Below are 19,230 nucleotides of genomic sequence, written 5' to 3' on the forward strand. Positions count from 1 at the left end.
GCTCTGCAAGACACAAGAGTTATATGACTTTCCCATAGCCTTTCCTCCCTACATAGTAGAACCACAGTGGTTCTGCTGCCTTGTGGGTACTGTGGAGCTATACAAGAAGGGAAAGTATTTAGCCCTAAGCACAGACAGGGACACAGGTCAACATTATTATTAAACAGGCAGATGTTCCTTTCCAATTAGTTTGATCCAGTAGTCAAAAACAGGTACTTGCCTGAAATGTTCTTTTGATCAATCTAAAAACAAAACCTCCACAGAGCTACACCCATGGTCTTGTGCTCTAGCAGTCATGCTGTGTGATCTTCAGAGATATTTATCTCACTGTTGGAGTGCATATCACACTGAGGCATAAAAATGACCATGGTGCCCTGGCATAAGCAGAAAAACTCTCAGTGAGAAAAAAAGATCAATGTATATTTCTCCTAAAAAGTACGGAGGCTTGAAGGGAAGGGCCATGTTGTTCATATAACAGTATGCTGTTTTAACAGCCATGGCTAAATTGAAATTTTTCTGCTGAATAATGTGTTACTTTCATGTATCTATTTGCATGACTGGTAAAAAGGAACTATTTAAAACATAGTTCCAGGGACAAAGAGTGTGACTGAAACTGTCCACTTTAAGATGACAGAGGCTATTCCAGAATGCAAGAAATCTCAATCATATATTCTAGAAACTTGCAAATTAACACCTGCTTAAAAAAATTTATAATGGAAAAACTAAAAAGCACATACGATCTAACTGCATCCCTAATTAAACTTCAGACTCATATCAAGGGCCTCCACAAGGCTTACTTCCCCAGCACTTAACACAAGCAAGTTTAGCTATCAGAGGACAAACACACCACCAACTTTTTTTGCATCTTGTTTGTGTGAGGAGTTATTTGTCTTGCACTGCATTCTGCAATGAAGACAACAAATGTGTTTTCTTTCATTTGGAAAAAGTATAGGTTTGTTTCAACTGGAAATAGAAAGGAGGGATACTTCAGTTTGTGCTGTATCATTATTTCTGTATTCAGCATTCCTTTAAGTAAACAAAAATGTCTACTGCACGGAAACCCGAAAGCCAGTATGACTTTTGCTATCTCTGCGCAGCAGACTTTTCCTCTTCTCTACCTAGTACTTTCCATTGCTTTGCAGCATTCCTTATCATGCAGACAGCAAACATCTGTTGAATGGTCATTTCTCCTTAGCTACATTGTGTGTGTGTATTGTGAGAGGCTCAGGCCAGATGGCGACAGGAGAGTGAGTATTAGAAGGCAGATATATTAGTCCCAGATTAAGCAGGTCCATTTTCCCTGGGTAAGGTACCAGGGGCAGTTCCAGAACAAGAAGGAACTTGCTGGAACAAATTCAGACAGGCAGGCTAATTAGGACACCTGGAGCCAATTAAGAACCTGCTAGAATCTATTAGGGCAGGCTGGCTAATCAGGGCACCTGAGTTTAAAAAGGACCTCACTTCAGTTTGTGGTGTGTGTGTGTGTGAGAGGAGCTGAGACTGAGAAGGGGTCCTGTTGGAGGACTGAGGTGTACAAGCATTATCAGACACCAGGAGGAAGGTCCTATGGTGAGGATAAAGAAGGTGTTGGGAGGAGGCCATGGGGAAGTAGCCCAGGGAGTTGTAGCTGTTGCACAGCTGTTCCAGGAGGCACTCTAGACAGCTGCATTCCACAGGGCCCTGGGCTGGAACCCAGAGTAGAGGGCGGACCTGGGTTCCCAACTCCTGATCAGACACAAGAGGAGTTCACCTGGACTGTGGGTTCCACCAGAGGGAAGGGTCTCTGACCTGTTCCCTGACCCACATGGTGGATCAGCAGAGACTATGGGGATTGTTCTCCTTCCCTTTTCCCATGCTGGCCAGTGATGAGGTTAGCTGAGTGAATGGCAGGTTTGAGCCACTAGCAAAAGTGGCCAAACTGAGGGCTGCCATGAACCTCTGAGGCGAGCAAATCTGCCAATAAGCGCAGGACCCACCAAGGCATAGGAGGAACTTTGTCACAATGTCTCTCTCTCTCTGTGCATATATATAGTCATATTACTTTCATGTGAAGAGTGAAAATTTCAGTACTTACCATGCAGCTACCTGCTGCAAGAAAATAATAAATGACAAGTTATGGGGCCAGATTCTGCCCTAGTTTAAACCTGATGTGTTTCTATTGTGTTCAATGAGATTGCACGGGGTCTGGGCTGACTGAATTTAGTCCTATAAAGTTCTATATGCCAAACTCTCTACTCCCAGACATAGGGCTTGTTGAAAAAAATTTCATCTACAAAATCATTCTGATGACATATAAGGAAAATAATTTTACCAAGTGTTTGCAACATCTTTTTGATGCTCTCTATATATCTTGGTTCTTCTATAACCATCATCACCATAATGTCGGAGTGCTTATCCTTTTTTCAACCAGCTGTCAGACATGACCGTAAATGAGAGAATTTCACTGACTTGAGTGGATTTACTCCAGATTGCTCCTGGTATAACAGACAGCAGAATGTGCCTCATTGCTTCGTGTAGCACAGTACCTGAAAGTCTGCCCTGCCCTCATACAAATGGTTCACTGCCACCATAGTGTCACAGATCTTTACTCAGCAATTAGATACTAGCTAGTTCCTAAGACAGAAGTATCACATTACAAAAAAGTGTTAGTATGGAATTTTAGCATAAAGTTTTATTCATTTAGGTGTCCTCTCAACAGACATCTTCACACACTGAGCATTTTTTTTTAGATTACCTGAGTCACTGGATTTTTTTTTTTGTGGGTACATTTGGCTTCATATTCTGGCCTCAGCTGGAGCTGTTGCTGTTCCTCTTCAAAATCAACCAAATCCCATTCATATTTGAGTCTAGCTTGTCGCCGCTTCCAAAACTCCAAGAAAAGTGTTACTATAAGTGAAAAGTGTCAAATAAGCCCTGTTATGAAAAGTGAACTGACAGGTAGGTTCTAGATACCATCCACATTAAACAACCCTTCTCTCCTGTGTCTCACGATTGCTATTCTATTACTTCTTCTCTCAATGTGATTTGCCTGATGTTCATTCAGTGTATCAGCCACACAAGAAAGCTCACTGCCAAGAGCCGTAACATGAATTAGATATATTTATTGGTAAATTTAAGTGTAAATGTGAGTAGAGCACAGGATGACGAACTAGCAAGCCCTCATGACCACACTAGATAAGACACACACATTTTATTACAATGATTAGTTAAAACCCAAGCAGCTACACAGAACTAACAGATAAGCTGGGATATTTCAGATCAGGCTGTTGGGTACGAGAATCTATTATGGAAACATCTTTACTATAGATAAGCAGAACTGTTTTTCAGTAGAATGCTTTCCAAAGTTTTACATGAAGCATCAGATGCTCTTTTGAGGGTTCTTTTGATAAGATGGCATTTTGAAGATACTGAGCTTTTGATGTTTCTCAGAAAGTCAAGGGAGAGCCTGGCTTAAGAACTTTCTTTTTTGAAATAGCAGTGTGTAGAGGCTTGTGTGTATATTTATATAAAAAAATGATGAGGCCTTCTACAAACTGATCTAAAATGCTGTAAACTTCTGGTAATCTGAAATGTCTGTATCTGAGTTGGTAAGAGTTTGTGGGTTAAACACACACAAGAAAGAGAGTTTATGTTGTAGTGCTCTGTAAACCTTGGTAGAACATTCTGGAAATACAAACTTATTTATGCCATTCAAGGGATAATGTTTAAAAGTAAAAAAGATCTTGAAGAACACAGGCTTAAAAATCTATTCATTCTGAAATTTCCTGAAAGATCCCAGTGTAAAAGATGGTGCCTAGATGCTAAGATGATAAATAGACATATGATAGACAGACCTTTGTGGGATAATGGAAACTCTGTAATATGGTTATTTCTGGTGGGCTAAGACATTTGATACATTCTTTCATGCTTTAGTCACCCAAACAGGAAAGAAGGTTCTTCATTAATTAAGGTAAAGAATAGGAAATAATAAGCATGCTCTCACAGACATTTACAAAGATGCATATGAAATTTAACAAAAGAACAACCATCAAAGTCAATAGAATTTTGTATCTAAAATGGATATGTTAAATGGTAACAAAGACAAATACATGCTCACAGGAAGTCTCATCATAGAGAAGACAACTCAGTTAAATACATCTGCCTTCTGCATCTTCAAAATACACTCATTGTCTGATTTCTCTAGTGCAAAAGTGGGACAATGTACGGGTCCTGGTCCTAAGGCTACCTATAATAATGCATTCTTTGAGCCTATGTACTACTTTCTGCTTGTGGCAGCCATCAATCAGAAGTAGAAGAAATTTGCTTCATAGGGTCAGAAAGAGAAACTTTATTGCAAGGATTAGGAGAAAAGAGAAAACACAGTCTGAACTGTATAAAACCTGCTGTCATGTAGGGAAGAAACTAGCGATGTGTTCACTACAAATTAGGTTATTAAAAGAAAATTAATAATTGTAACATTAAGAGTGACTTGCAGATAAACAATTCTGCAAAAATACAGTCTTTTAATTGCATTGCAGCAGGTGTGTAGGTTGTTTAAGGCACTAGGTTATGTTTTCTGTAAAGAGCAATTCCTCCACAAGTTTAAATTATTTTTATTCTTTGATGGGGTAAATATTTCTAGATTTAAGGAAAAACAAAATGGCTTTCCCAATGTCCCTGAAAGGTTTAGTCAAGATCTCCCCATTGCTTTAATTAACTTTGTTATCAAATATACTCACCCCATATGCCCATGAAAATTGCAAAAAAAAGTGTTGCCACGTTATCAAACAAATGGGAGTACTGTAACAGAAACACACAGGGACAGGACAATTCAGTGACAGAACAGTTTTAAATAAAGCAGAACATGACAAATAAATAATTGCAGAGTTGGATACAGACCTTTGAGGATTCACATGTGGTGTTTAGCTTCCAGTACTCACAATTCCCATCACAAAGAGGACACATGATGATCTCTCCTCCAATCGCAGTGGCACAGATTTCTTTGCTGAGGAGAAGAAGATGGTTTTACATTTTCTTCAGAAGCTCAATATGACATTTCTTTTGGAAAAAGATCAAAGCTTCACTTGTTCAAACTTAAGTGTTTTTAGCTTTGCTGATGATGTGTGAAGGTTACATCCACTGATACAACTGTAACAGGGTCAGAGAAACCTCCAGGAAAATCCCAGTTGCTCCTGGAAATGGAGTTGGTGATTCACTTGGTGCCATGATTCCCTCTGTGTCAGTACTGAATCAGTACTTCAGCATTCTGTTTGGGAGGCACTGTGCTGGATGTACAGTCTTTCAGATGAGATATAAACAAAGGTTCTTTCTAATCTGGTCACTAAAGATCTCATTGCACTTTTTGTAACTTCAACTTGCTTCTTATTTTTACTTCCTGTTCTATATTGTTGTGCAGTGTTGCTGTATGATGTTAAGCAGCTTCCATTTTTTAATCATGAGCAGCTGTATTGCAGGGCTAGGTGAAGTGACCTGTGTGTATACTTTTTAATGACCATTTAAGTCTGAATGTGCATAGGGATCTTTCAGGAAGAATGTAGGATATTATGACTATAACACAAGTCTCAAACTGGCATAGTTCAGCAGAACAGGGCACATAGGTACCCATTCCTGAATGTACTTTTTAGCTACACACGTCAGAGACCAAACCAAACTTGGAATGTCCACTACATGTGAAGTCTGATTCATCTCTGATGGGGCATGTTCTCTGCATTGCTCCTGGACATTTTGGGTAATTATTCACCATTGTTGGCCCTCTGAAGCAGGCAAAAATTGCTTTCACTACAAGATGGATCAAAACTGGAGGGTCTAAGGAAACAATGAACAGGTGATACATAAACAATCTTTATGGGAGAGAAGCTGAAGCAGGCAGAAATGGCAGTATCCTGAGGACCCTACCAGCCACAGCGTTGCCCAAATACTAGCAGACAGAAAACGCTTTGCCAAATTTAAACAAAAATTTCAACTTCCAACTATATGTTAGATTTTACTGTACAGTGGACAGTTGTGCTCTATTTGTGCAACCCCATTTAAGCCACTGGTGGTTGTCGGGGCGTAACAGAGCAGAATTTTCCCCCCTGCTTAAAAACATTTTATGTTTGCTGCTTTTCTATAATGAGCAAAACTGCATTCTTTAGTTGGCTTTGTATTTTCAGAATAATTCTAATTTGTGATTTTTTTTTGGTAAATGTTAATGCAAATTATGACTTCTACATATACAAAAAATACTGAGCATAAGCAGTTATGAAAATGTGATACTCCAAAAACACAGTATGCAACTAGACGTTTTAAAACTATAATCCTGATTTTTAACAAACTAGGTAAAGATATCTCTTTCAATGTAATTTTGGCAGTTGCACTCACCTGCTCATATTTTCATCCATTGTAAACCAACCATACAGAAAACAGATTAAGCCAACCACTGCTGCGAAGAACAGCATTTCTGTGTAGAAACCCAGCCAGGCAAAATAGATTCCAATCTTCTCTCCATAGTACTTCCTGCACACAAAGAATACAATTGGGTAGGGAAACACAGGAAGACTGCAAATCACAAAAGGCAAAACTGGCAAGACCCAAGCAAAACTAAAGACAATGGGACAACTTCTGACCTCACCTAATAGTAAATCCAATGATTTATGCTGTATAAATGAGATCTGAATCTAGACCATAAATGAGAGTTACACATGTTGAACAAGCACAAGATGGACCTTATTTAGGGAAAAGATGAAGCTACCCCTTGTTTTCCCTTCCAGGAATACCTTGCTTAAGGAACTCTTTCCTCCACTCTCAATATAATGAAAATGCAGATTTACCTGTGTTATGCACCAAAAGGGGATAGTAGAGTATAAAATCTAACGGTTCACAATGGCTCCAAACGGATCATTTTAAAAGAACTCAATATTTATCATAACAAAAGCAACAAGGTGTGTTACTAAAGGAACAAATGGACTAAGGAGACACTGATTGAATCTCAGGCAGGTTTATGCTAGGTTTTAGGCTTAATTAGAGTTAAGTTTCAGGTTCAGATTCAATGTGCCAAAATCTCATTGACCGTTCTTGAAACATTTCTATCTTAAGCGGTGAAAGAGATCAACTGATTTTACAAAATACCTGATACTCCTCAAATTTTTTTTCTGCATCTGATGCAGATCTGGAAAATTGGCCTTTCTACATTCGGCTGGTTTGAATGGCTTTGGATCTGAAGTAAAGAGTTTTGCCTGTCTCTAATAAAACATACATTGTGTACTCTCAGAGACGTGCCTGTTTAGGCACCTGTTTTTCTTCAAACATTAGAAAGGAATAAAAAAAATCCCCAGGAGGAACAAATTACAAATGAATGCAGTGAAAACCAATGAATTGTGGCCACATGCAATGAACACTTCACAGCCCATACCTTACCTAATGAGATCCAAAGGCTGCTCCTTGTAAAACCGTAAAAACCTAGCCCATTCCATATACAATGTGTATCTCTCATTGTCACAGTTTGGATCATTTGCCTTCTTCCAGTATTGGCACTGTGTGGATGTGCACAGATTAGAGGAGAGACAAAGAAACTCATCAGAAGACTAACACATTACACTAAAATATGCAAATCTGAACAGCAACACATCCTGGGTGAGTTTTAGGGCCACCTAAAATTACTTGGTGCTCAACATCATAACTCATCCCTAGAATAGCCCTTTCAACACACAATATTTTAAAACGTATGTACCCACAGACCACTTGTCAACATGAAAGGCCTGCATATGTCAGACGTTAAGGAAAATTGCACTGATATAGCTATTTAGTGTAAACTCTTAATATAGGGATGCTGCACTCTCGGAAAATGGGCCTTTCACTTCTGATTTCTTCTAGTAAGTTACTGGAGTAAGTTGTACTAGTACAAGCCATGTTTTCCATTGGTATAGCCTGTCTACATTAGGAGGTTGCAGTGGTGAAGCTACATCAGTGCAAATTTTCCTGATGTAGATGAGCCCCAAACAATTCCCACCTCATGAAACAAACTCAAGTCCAAATCCCTTGTAGGTCAGAATCAGGTTCTTTTGATAAATTCCATAATCAAGGGCCTTCCACTGAGAGATGCAAAGATATACACAACACAAAGTAAAGCTATTTTCTGTTTCTTCAGAGATTGTTATACTGTGTTTATCACTGCAGTTTCTGTGGCTATAATGCAAACATCCACTAAAATAAGACTGCCACACTAATTCACTTCAATGGTAGGCTGTACTTTCATAGACTTTCCTATTGTATGACAGAATGCTAGGAAGAAGAGTTTTCTGATCATTTCAGCTTCCTATGAAATGAATAGGATGGAAGTACTGGAATGTTGTCAATTCTCCTGTTTTTATTGCATTTCTTAAAATGCATTTCTTTCCCAGCTCCTGGAGTCACATGACTATAGGTATGTCTACATTCTGAGTTGGATGTGTAATTCCCAGCTCGAGGAGAAATACCTGCACTAGATATAATTGAGCTAGTTCACTAAAAATAGAGTGTAGCTACATGGTTTAAGTGGTGGGAGCAGCTAGCTGCCCTGAGTACAATCGCATCCAAGACTCTAGGTACACACTTGGGGCAGCTAGCCCCTCTTGGGGCTCACACCTCCACAGCTATACTCTATTGCAGTGGCAATGTCTCCTTGAGCTGGGAATCACACCTCCAGCTCTAGACATTCCCTTATTGAGAATTTCTGCTTCTGTTTTTTTTTTTTTTTTTTGAAGTCCTCATTGTTTGTTCAGAAAAAGCATGTAAATATGACCGAAGGGCACCCCGCAGGTTCAAAGATCAGAAAGTAAGTTAAAAAGAACCCCAAATATTATATTTTAAATAGCTCATGATTTTTAAGTCAATATCATTATTCTGGGAGCCTCACTCAATTTTCAAACTCTTGAGGTTGCTAATACTGGTATTGTGTGGAAAGGCATCAAAATTGTATTTTGGCACCACCGCTGTTATTGATTATTATTTGTTTCTGATGTTGCCCACAATGTAATTGCTGCTTGCCAAGCATATTAATGGCACAGGTCCTACCCTGCCAAGCTTAAAATCTGAAAACCACCAGAAAACTTCCCATTCACCCAAGTAGCTGGCATCATTCCTTTCAACAGAAGTTTCTGGTTTTCAGAGTATTTCTTTGTCAGATTTATGGTGTGACAGAAACTTATCAAAGGATTGTCAAAAAATAAACAAGTGATTTAAAATGCCACTAGGCATCATAGGTTTCAGTGTAGCAGCCATGTTAGTCTGTATCCCCAAAAAGAACAGGAGTACTTGTGGCACCTTAGAGACTAACAAATTTATTAGAGCATAAGCTTTCATGGGCTACAGCCCTCAAATAATTATTAAAAAAACAAATAAGGAATTAGATTAGAGCCTCACAAAAACAATACATTAAAAATGCTACTCGGAGGTAAACTTCCACTGTAATACACTGGTATTTAGTAGCATAGCTCCCTCCTGTTTACACTAATAGGGGCTGCAGGGCTATATGCAGGTATTCCATGTTTAAAGCATACCTTGAAGAAGTCGTTCTCAACCCATGGCCGGCCGCGCACACAGCTGCAGCCCATGTCACATCCTCAGGGTCATACAGGTAGCATATATATTGTGTGGATGCAGCCCACATAACACACAGAAAGCTGCATATGTAAATAGGTTGAGAAACACTGCCCTAAAGCAAAACAGAGAAAGCTACCATCCTTACAGACTTTACAATACTGACAGTATGCCACCAGAGGGCATCCTGATGTGGAGAAATGCCCGCACAAAACTGTAGGGCTAAATTTATCCCTGGTGTAACTACTTCAGTGGCATTTTATACCACATATAGATATGACCCACAGGGCTCAGCTAAAAATGTTATTAATTTCCTTGTTTTCATCTGTCTTTGTAATATGTTACTATAATAATTTATCTCAAAATGTAAAATAAAAACATCTATAAAATGCATTGCAGTGTAAGTCACAATACTGAATTCTGTGACTGAAACACTTAGGTAAACCCAATACACTTGAGGAAATGGAAAAGCACTGTAGTACATACAGAAACAGCATAACAGGGCTGGCAGATATTCCTTCTACATCACAGCGCAGGAGATCAGATAATAAATAAAAGCTGAAGGGGTTGGGGACCAAATACATTTCAACTGAAAACAGTAATATTGCAGCAGGCAAAGCAAATGAGGGAGGAAAGCTGGACTGTGATATATCTTTGGGAATGCAAAGCTAAAATACTTACATCATGGAGAGGGTAAGCAGCTGTGTAGGTGCCATTACTTAACAATCTTTTAATCCCAAACTTTTTCTTCCCTTCTTCTGTTCCATAGGGGCACCGTGTTAGAATATAGTACACCTAATATGCAAACACAGAGAGTTTACTCCTCTTCTTCAATAATATGGTTTAATACCACACTCTACTGATGGATGATGGAGCACTGCTGATGGGACTGTCCAATCCCCCTCAAAGGTAATGTATTGCAGTAACTGCAATATAGGGGAAATTCAAGGATCCTCAAGTCTCCAGCTGGAACAAGGATGCCCCAGCTGCCCCACTGAGAACTGGTTTCTCAAATGCAATCTGTACTTAGAAAGATACACAGACATCAGATTTTATCACATAACATCCAGATTTCAGAGTAACAGCCGTGTTAGTCTGTATTTGCAAAAAGAATATAACATCCAGAGTTACTGTACCATACAGCAGCAAAGTAATCGACCTTCTGTAGATTCAGAACTCAAATGGCTGTCTCAGCTTACTGTTTGATATGTGACCACACACATCCCCAGTCACCCACCCACCCACAGGCCTATGTTACATTCTGCATGCACATGTAAACAGATGGGTTGAGATACGTACTATTCTGTTTCTCATGGATGGTGAGAAGAAGGTGCTCTCATTCTCAATGAGGTAGAGCTCCTGCCTACTTTTGCTGAAGGGTGCCGTGAAGTAGTCTGGTTCAGGGTGCATCACCTTCTCCGGTAGCCTAAACGGTCCAAGCATACAATCCAATGGGTTCTCTGCAGTAGAGGGAATATCATTTTCCTTGATGGGCACTTTAATGTTCAGCACTTCAGCATATGTGATCAGAACCTCCCATGGGGCATGGATCTTCACAAAATAAGTTTTGCCATCTTCAGATTCCTGTACAAGAAGAGTTAAGCCTGAGGTCAAACTGAGGTGGGGTGGTTTTTTTTAGATTAAAATCAAGTAAGAGGGTATCCAAAACTTTTCTCTCTTTGTTCTTTTATTATCTTAAAGGCTTACGTTGATTCTAAAAAAATAGGAGGAAAAATTTCCCTCCGCCAGAAAGCTTGTATGATTGATCGTAGTGGGTATCTGTCCTCTTTGCACTGATTAGAAGCTTATGAGGAAATTTCAAACTGCATCAAACTTGCACATTAAAGGTCAAATTCTCCAGCCTACTTAAAGGCCACAGAAGACACTGAATGCATTGGAAATGGTGTGGTTCTACAGAGCAGGCTATTCAGGGTATAGAAAACCCACACAGTAGTCAAAACTCCCTGCATGCAACGGTGCTGTGCCATCTCCCAAGCAGAGATGGCAGTTTTAGGATTGGTCTACTGAAACTGCTGGTGTGTAGACCATGGAATCCACAAGTGTGCAGATTTCCCTGCAAAACACCCTGTAAATCAGCAGTCATGGAAGCATGCGACCCTGTTACTTGCAGCAGAGGCTGAGGAATGATTCCCGCAACACACATCCCTAAGAATTTCTCTGCACATAGTATATGTGAGGGTCCGACTCTAAAACAGTAATATTTAACCACTGGCTTACTGGAGCCCCATCTCTGGGTCTCATGGAGTCTGTTGGTTTTGTCAGAAGTTATTTTGCTCCACCTATTCTCAAGTACAGCAAGGATAATGTTGATCAGAGAAACACTCCCTCCGCTGTCCAAATCATATGAGGCAGAAAAGTAACACTAAACAAATGGACACAACTGCCACCCCAAGCCTTTCCCCATCCTGATCCTAATCCCCCACAGGATATGAGTAATTCCCATTGACTTCAATAGATGTTACTGGCATGCTGTGCGGAGGGGCTGGAGGGAGAATCTGGCCCAATCAGAAGTTCCTTTTTACACTGGTCTCCCTGTGTAAATGAACTCACAGTTCAGTTATTTTGGGACCATTTCCTTTTCATTACTGAGTAAAACAAACACAATCACTTCCTCCTGAAGCATAACAGTTCTCTTCTCTCAGTGCTTAAAATATTTATCAAGAAAAATTGCTCCTATATTAGCCTATTTAACTTCAGTTTCATAGTTTGAAGTACTGAAATCCCTTAGAACCACTGATACAATGGTGGATAAAATCTTGTCAGAACAGACCAACCAATGTATTCTCTAGCAATCTGAAAATTCAGGTATTTCAACCTAATTTGCTCTGTATGACGAGAACACTGAGTTTTTTTTTTACCTTTTTGTCTTCTGTTTCTAATTCCAGACCAGCCTTTTGTAGATTCTTCTCAAATTCTCGCCTTCTTTCCTGAGGATAAATAAAGAGACTTTACCAAAAAAAATGAAGCGGAGGCAGTTTTTACTTCATCTGTCAAAAACTTTAACCCTCCCTGTATCCCTGTGTATAGGGTCTGATCTTGTACCCATCAAAGTCCATATGAGTTTTGTCATTGCCTAAATAGGAGCAAGGTTGGGTGCCAAAGAGTAATTTTTTCAAAATTCTACTTTGTTGCCTTTTAATCACCAATCTCTTTCAAAGTTGCTGTCACAGAGTAGCTGGTCCCTGTGTATTGACTCAGACTAGCTCCCCAGACCAGAGTAGGTAAGCCCAATCCAGCCAATTAAAGAGAGCTGGGCTACACCTGGGCCTATAAATGCACTGTTAGTGGGCAACTGGGAGAGATGGATTGTGACAGCCAAACTGGAGTGGTGGGTCCTTGGAGCAAGGGGCTCAGGAAAGCAGCCCTGGGGGCTGTTGCTCTAAGAAGGGAGCACTGACAGACTGGTAAACTGCCAGAAGCAGGAGAACTAGAGACTCCTGGAAGGGGTGACCGTGAGGCTAAGGAATGAATTAAGACTGTTTTTTGGTTTGTTTGTTAATCTGTTGAGCAAATAAACCTCCTTGCAAAAGACTGAGCATGGCAATACATGCTTTGGAGCAAAGGAGAAGCATGGCCCTGGTGACAGTCGCTAATTGCACTACATCCTGGATTTATCATTTAAACTAAATAAGCAATACCAATCTTGCTTCCTTTAGAAATTGCTGGCAACACTCTTACTGCTTTCAAGATCAGGCCTACAATTAGATGTATTTTTTTTAACTGAATAAATATTTCTACACAATACTTTTGGGCCATTCATCAAAACATTAATTTTCAACCAAATTTCCTTTAGACATAACTATTTCTGTATGAAGGCAATTTGTAAAGCAAGAATTCCATAGAACACAAAGAAATGCAGGATACTCCTTTTGCATTTGACTGTGTGTCAATGGGGATCCCATGTCTTATGGTACTATATGCTAAATAGATCAGTATGTTTACTGATCACAGTAGCCTTGCACTCTCCTCTGAAACACCAAGTGTTGTGCCAGATGGACTACCAGCCCGATCCAGTATGGCAAGTCCTATGTTCCTAGAAACTGATTTCCTATTGAGACAAAATATATCTTCCTTCTATGACTTTTATGATTTGGTTAATTACTCTTTTTATAAAAAGAAAAGGAGTACTTGTGGCATCTTAGAGACTAACCAATTTATTTGAGCATAAGTTTTCGTGAGCTACAGCTCACTTCATCGGATGCATCCGGTATGCATTCGATGAAGTGAGCTATAGCTCACGAAAGCTTATGCTCAAATAAATTGGTTAGTCTCTAAGATGCCACAAGTAGTCCTTTTCTTTTTGCGAATACAGACTAACACGGCTGCTACTCTGAAACCTACTCTTTTTATGTATTGAGCTGGAATCATTTTGACTTTTACATTTTCTCTGTCTCCCATGCGAGCATAGCACAGACACAGAATTGTAGTTCACTGAGTTGATGGTCCGATCAACACAAAACAATGCAACTGAAAAGGTGAGAGCACAACAGCCATTACATTCAGGTGGCTTATCTAAAAATGATGCCATGTTATGGGGCAGGTACTCAGCTAAATAGAGCACAGGGGAGACTGTCAGTCCCTGAGTCTCAGCCCTACATACAGTTTAGAGCAGGCTGGGGTCTGCTTTAATTTTGCAACAGCCAGCAACAACTCCTCACTCTCCCTAGCCCCTGCATTAGAACCTGTGGGAAGAGGAGAATTAGGAGCCAACTCTGCTGGTTCTATGCCCACTGGGGACTCAAACATATTGGCAAAATCATCAGCAGGAAAGTTACGGACAGTCTCTTCATCCTTTGTGCTGCTCAGGAGGTTCAGGTATACAGAGGACCAGAGACTCCAGCCCTAAGTGACACATGCATATATTTTATATAAAATACCCCATGAAATAAACTGTAGTACCATAGGATAAATGAAATTATTATGCTCCATTGATCACCTCACCAGCCCTCTGTCCACTAATTCATCTTCTCTGAAACTTATTCTGGTATTTTGTAGTCCTCCAAACTTTCAAATAAACCATCTTAATTTTTTTTATTTTTAAAAAAATGTCAACTTGCCGGGGAAAATTTTCCTTCTCTTGCAAGTATGGAATTTCCCCAAAAAGTCCCCTGTCCCAGGCTTAGGATGGGCAATATTTTTTCTAGACATAAAAATGTCACAATTTAAAAATTCATTATCTCATAATCCTGCAGGATTATAAATGGGGGCCCATATTATTGCCTCTACTATAGACTCTTTGTGTCATCCCAGAACCACAGAGGAATAGTAAAACTAATTTATACAGTTACACTAGCTTTACACCACCACTATTGTTGGATCATATTAAAGAAGTTCTGTATTAAAATCACAAATGAGTTTGATTCCCCATAGTTTAAATTCCAGGGTATTACTAATTAAGAGGACTCTTGGTTTTTGGTACTGTTTCTCTCCCTCTATGTGTGAAACTTGCAAGCTGCTAATTGTGTTAGTACATTCTAAGACAGAGTCTGTTCTCAAAGCAATTCACACAGAGAGAGACTCAAAGCAATACTCTGTAACAACAGAAACAGCACCCAGAGACTCCCCACCATTTTCTTGTATTAACAATTGTGATTAAAATAGAGATAGAGGATGTATGGATGCTTGGTGTGGATAATAACTGAATGATCAGGGGGGTGCCTGCCTAAGAATCCAGTGTCCATCGGCTGAAGAAAGCGTCAAGTGGAAATAACCAGAGGACCCCCGGAGGGCAGACTGGAATCCACCCAACAGCCTCAAGAATGGGAGAACCAAAGAACAAGATAACATCTAGCAGCCCGGAGCCGTCAGGAATGTGACATCTGCTGATTGATTCAGCAACAGCATGATGAGGCAATTCCCATAGACTGGCATAGGAAGAAACCCCTATAAAAATGGACTCTAGAAATTGAGAACTTTGGGGGGTCTGATTCTGCAAACCAACTTCCAGGACCATCAGATGTGCATCTGACAAGGCCCTGCTCCCTCCTCATGTCCAGGCCACCTGGCCAGTGGCTTGGCATGAGCAACTCTAAGGCTGGTAACTATGATAACAACCTTGCAGAACCTGTGTGTGTGTGTATGAATGAATGAATGTGTGAATAAATATGAAATTGAATGGAATGTTATAGCTATAACTAACTGCTTACTATGATTCTTTCTGTATTCACAATAAATGTGGTATTTTGCCTTTTCCCCTTTAATAAGATCCTGCTGGTTTTTATTTTATTGGTATAACACTATGGCATCCCCAGGACTGACAGACAGAGGTGAAAAAATAACTTAAAAATTCTCTTAAGTGTTTCTAACAGATATTTTCTGGAGCACATGCAGCATATGCAGGATACGTGACAGTGTGAGGGTGGGATAAACTAAAATCAGCACTCAGGGAATGACCTACAAAACTCACTGACAGCTTTGCTTCTCACGGTCAAGATGTAGCCATCCCGCATCTATGCTAATACGACTTTCATTTCAAACCACACCATTGTGTATTCCCTATACACACTGAAGTGATTCAGTATGAATATACTGCCTAAAGTGGACTTAGATCTGAAAACATATTTGAGAAGATTACCTAAATTAGACCCAAAGTCCAATGGGAACAGGGGAACTAATGCAGGTTTAATATCATACATAAATAACGTATGATATTACATTCTCATATATTCTCAGTTATCTAAGAAAGATAAACACATATTATAAAGATAAATCCATCTCTTGATAACAATGCTGTTTGTTAGTAACAATAATCAGTAAATAAAAAAGGGTAATAGAGTAAAATTAATTTTTAAACTTTACAGCACATTATCCCTTATGATAAATTTTAAAAAGCTACTCTTGAGCAACAGATTGTTATGCTGAAAAAGTTTGGTGTGTGGTAGAACATCCACTTCTGTCTCGACTGAAGTCCATCTGTGCAATTTTGGGCCCTAAGAAAAATTACAAACATTCTTATATCAAAAAAATAATGAAATATGTGACCAAATTCTGTGTTAATCTAAGCCTCATGCAACCCCATTAACTTAATTGAAGTTGCACAGGGCATAAGTCAATGTAGAATTTGGCCCTCAGTTAGGAATTTAGGGGCTTGATGTTATGAAGTGCTGAGCATCTTCAGTTCCCAATAGGGTGTTCAGTACTTTGCTGAATGTGCTCAGCACTTGGCAGGATCAGATCCATAAATACAAAAAGGTCAGTCCTCTATATATTATGCTCCTGAAACTCCCACTGAGGCAACTTGAATTTTGAGTGTGAAAGGAATGCAGGTCCAAGACCTACATTTTGGAAATGTATTTACTTTTTCTACTTTAAAAAGGTAATAAAATGTTACGTTTAATAGTAATCTCCAAGTGATAATGCAGAGAAGGCCAGATTGTGTTTATCTGTTTATAGTCATGCACTGTGGAATAGGACAGAGTAAGGATCTGCCCTTGCACAGCCGATATTAACGCTACCCAGAACGTAGCTCACAGTGTTTAGGGGTTCGCAGGAGTTTCACATCAATGGCTCTTCCCTAGAGCAAATGGGCAAAAACTGGGCAGGCAGTGGGTGAAACTATAGTTCTGTCCCTTCAGGCTAGCCCTTGGAGACAGGGAGATTCTGCACCCCATAAAATGGTGTGATAAATTATTCCCCATATGAGAGCTCCCAGAGGCACAAAGTTTGCGGTGCTCCCCATGGGGTGGTAAAGAGCACGCTCTAGTCCAGTGGTTTTCAGCCTGTGGCATGCAGACCCCTGGGGGTCCACAGACCATGTGTAACATTTCCAAAGGGGTCCTCCTCTGCATTTGACATTTTTTAGGGGTCCACAAATGAAAAAAGGTTGAAAACCACTGCTCTAGGCCCAAATAAATAGGTCTAGTCAGAATTTTTAAAAAAACAAATGTAGCACTTTTTAATCAATAAAATCAGTAAATATGTGTGTATAAAAATAAAACAGCAGTGAGATCAGTCAGAAAAATAAACACTATCTGTCAGAGATAATGACTAGAAATATAAAGTAAATTGCTGAACATACAACATAATTTAGACTTCTGTTAACCAAAAGCTTTATGGCTAGGATTCAGTCATGTGGCTTATTTAACAGTCAAGTACAATACACAGAAAAACAGTTTACTGCACAGATTATTTTGATTTGAATCTTTTGCATTTAAATTTTTCCATTCCCCTGTGAATAAAAGTTATATACAGCTATGTACGAGATAGTGGGTTTCTGTTTTGCACTTAAAATAAATACACTGAAATCCCATTAATAAGCTCATGTGCATTAAAGTGAAAAAGGTAATGCAATCAATCAGTAACTTTATGGATTTCCCCTAAAATACCAATTATTTTTTAAATCTCTCTTTTCACATGTGCTAGATCATTGGGAACCTGTAATGAATACAGTAAGGCTGTGATGAATATAAATCACTAATAGATTTCTTAAATATATCCAGCCTGACTGAATATTTGATTAAAATTTACTAAAACTGCCCTCCAAATTTCAATATCTTAGGGCTTTATCTAGTTTTGCCTTCAGTGAATGCTAGGGATACTCAGCATCTCCCTGCATCATCAGACAGCTTGATTTGAAAAATTAAAACAACTAACCAGATGGCTGCCTGCTAAAAAGTCACCTAGACAAAGCAGTATTAGAAATAAATGTCTAACTTCCAAGACAGCTGACGCGAACTCTTCTCAGAGTTGGACTGAATCCAGAGACTAAAAAGCACTGTTTACATAGACCGCAGCATTCCACAACAGCCATTAGAGAATCAATAGTAGAGATAATGGGAACAACAGGCAGGGGAGATCAAATGGGGAAAAAACTAGGCCTGAGTCAAAACCCCAGGTACAAACATGTCCAGACTTTGGGAGGGTTTGAATCGGATACATATCCAAACTTTGCTATTCAGGTCCATGAGTGATAAGGAAAGCTCTATTAATAAGAAAGCCTTTTATGGAGGTAATGTTTACAAATCTGTTTCAAAGGGTAACTTTGAGGATTTATCTCAAGACAACACCCTGTTAACTCTGAACTGAACAAACTGACAAGTATCAGGGGGTAGCTGGAAGATGATGTCTGTCTGTATCTGTGCGAGTTTTTGGTTGAGGTTAATGGATTTCCACTCCATACAGCTAAATTTAGTGCCTTGCATGGTGACAAGTATCAGGGGGTAGCATGAAAGCTTATGCTCAAATAAATCTGGTAGTCTTTAAGGTGCCACCAGACTCCTTGTTGTTTTTGTGAACAAACTGATTCCATTTTAAGGGCTTGGCCTCAAAAGTATAACTATTTTCTTAACAGCATAGTTTTCTCAAGACTTCACTTGGCAGATTCCCTACTGTGAGCTAGAGATCAGCAAAACACTAAGTCTGTAGTATCTGGATTTGTTTTGCATGAAGCTAAGACAAAAGATGCACATATCCTTTATCATCTAAAGTGCCTCTGTCTGAATAGCAATGTTGAAATGCCATGAAGAAGTTAATCCCACTCTTATTTATGCAAAACAAACTGTTTCCCTGAAGCAAGAATGAGCATTAGAAACCTGCTGTCACAGATTTTATTCCTTTCCTAAGAATGTTTCTATTCTTAGCCTGTACAATTCAGCCAAGTCACTGTATTGCAGTAAGATGACTGCACATCTCTGCCCAGAGATTATTGTACAACAA

General features: G+C 39.4%; 1 protein-coding gene and 1 long non-coding RNA gene across 6 annotated transcripts in view; one reads left to right on the plus strand and one right to left on the minus strand.

The window, feature by feature from the left end:
* Positions 1–19,230, minus strand: part of ANO5 (anoctamin 5) — a 95,480-nt gene that overhangs the window by 23,892 nt on the left and 52,358 nt on the right. For all 5 annotated transcript variants that reach the window (XM_073347828.1, XM_073347832.1, XM_073347829.1 and 2 more), the window contains 8 exons: positions 12,435–12,503; positions 10,855–11,139; positions 10,237–10,350; positions 7,396–7,511; positions 6,361–6,495; positions 4,879–4,984; positions 4,719–4,779; positions 2,735–2,886 (listed from right to left, as the gene is read on the minus strand). In XM_073347828.1, coding sequence (XP_073203929.1) covers positions 2,735–2,886; positions 4,719–4,779; positions 4,879–4,984; positions 6,361–6,495; positions 7,396–7,511; positions 10,237–10,350; positions 10,855–11,139; positions 12,435–12,503 — 1,038 coding nt within the window. The remainder of the gene's footprint in view (positions 1–2,734; positions 2,887–4,718; positions 4,780–4,878; positions 4,985–6,360; positions 6,496–7,395; positions 7,512–10,236; positions 10,351–10,854; positions 11,140–12,434; positions 12,504–19,230) is intronic.
* Positions 10,329–19,230, plus strand: part of LOC140912784 (uncharacterized) — a 45,903-nt gene continuing 37,001 nt past the window's right edge. The window contains exon 1 of the long non-coding RNA XR_012159378.1: positions 10,329–10,464. This is a non-coding gene — a long non-coding RNA (uncharacterized lncRNA). The remainder of the gene's footprint in view (positions 10,465–19,230) is intronic.

Source organism: Lepidochelys kempii, chromosome 6 (assembly GCF_965140265.1).
Source record: "Lepidochelys kempii isolate rLepKem1 chromosome 6, rLepKem1.hap2, whole genome shotgun sequence".
Taxonomy (NCBI): Eukaryota; Metazoa; Chordata; order Testudines; family Cheloniidae; genus Lepidochelys; species Lepidochelys kempii.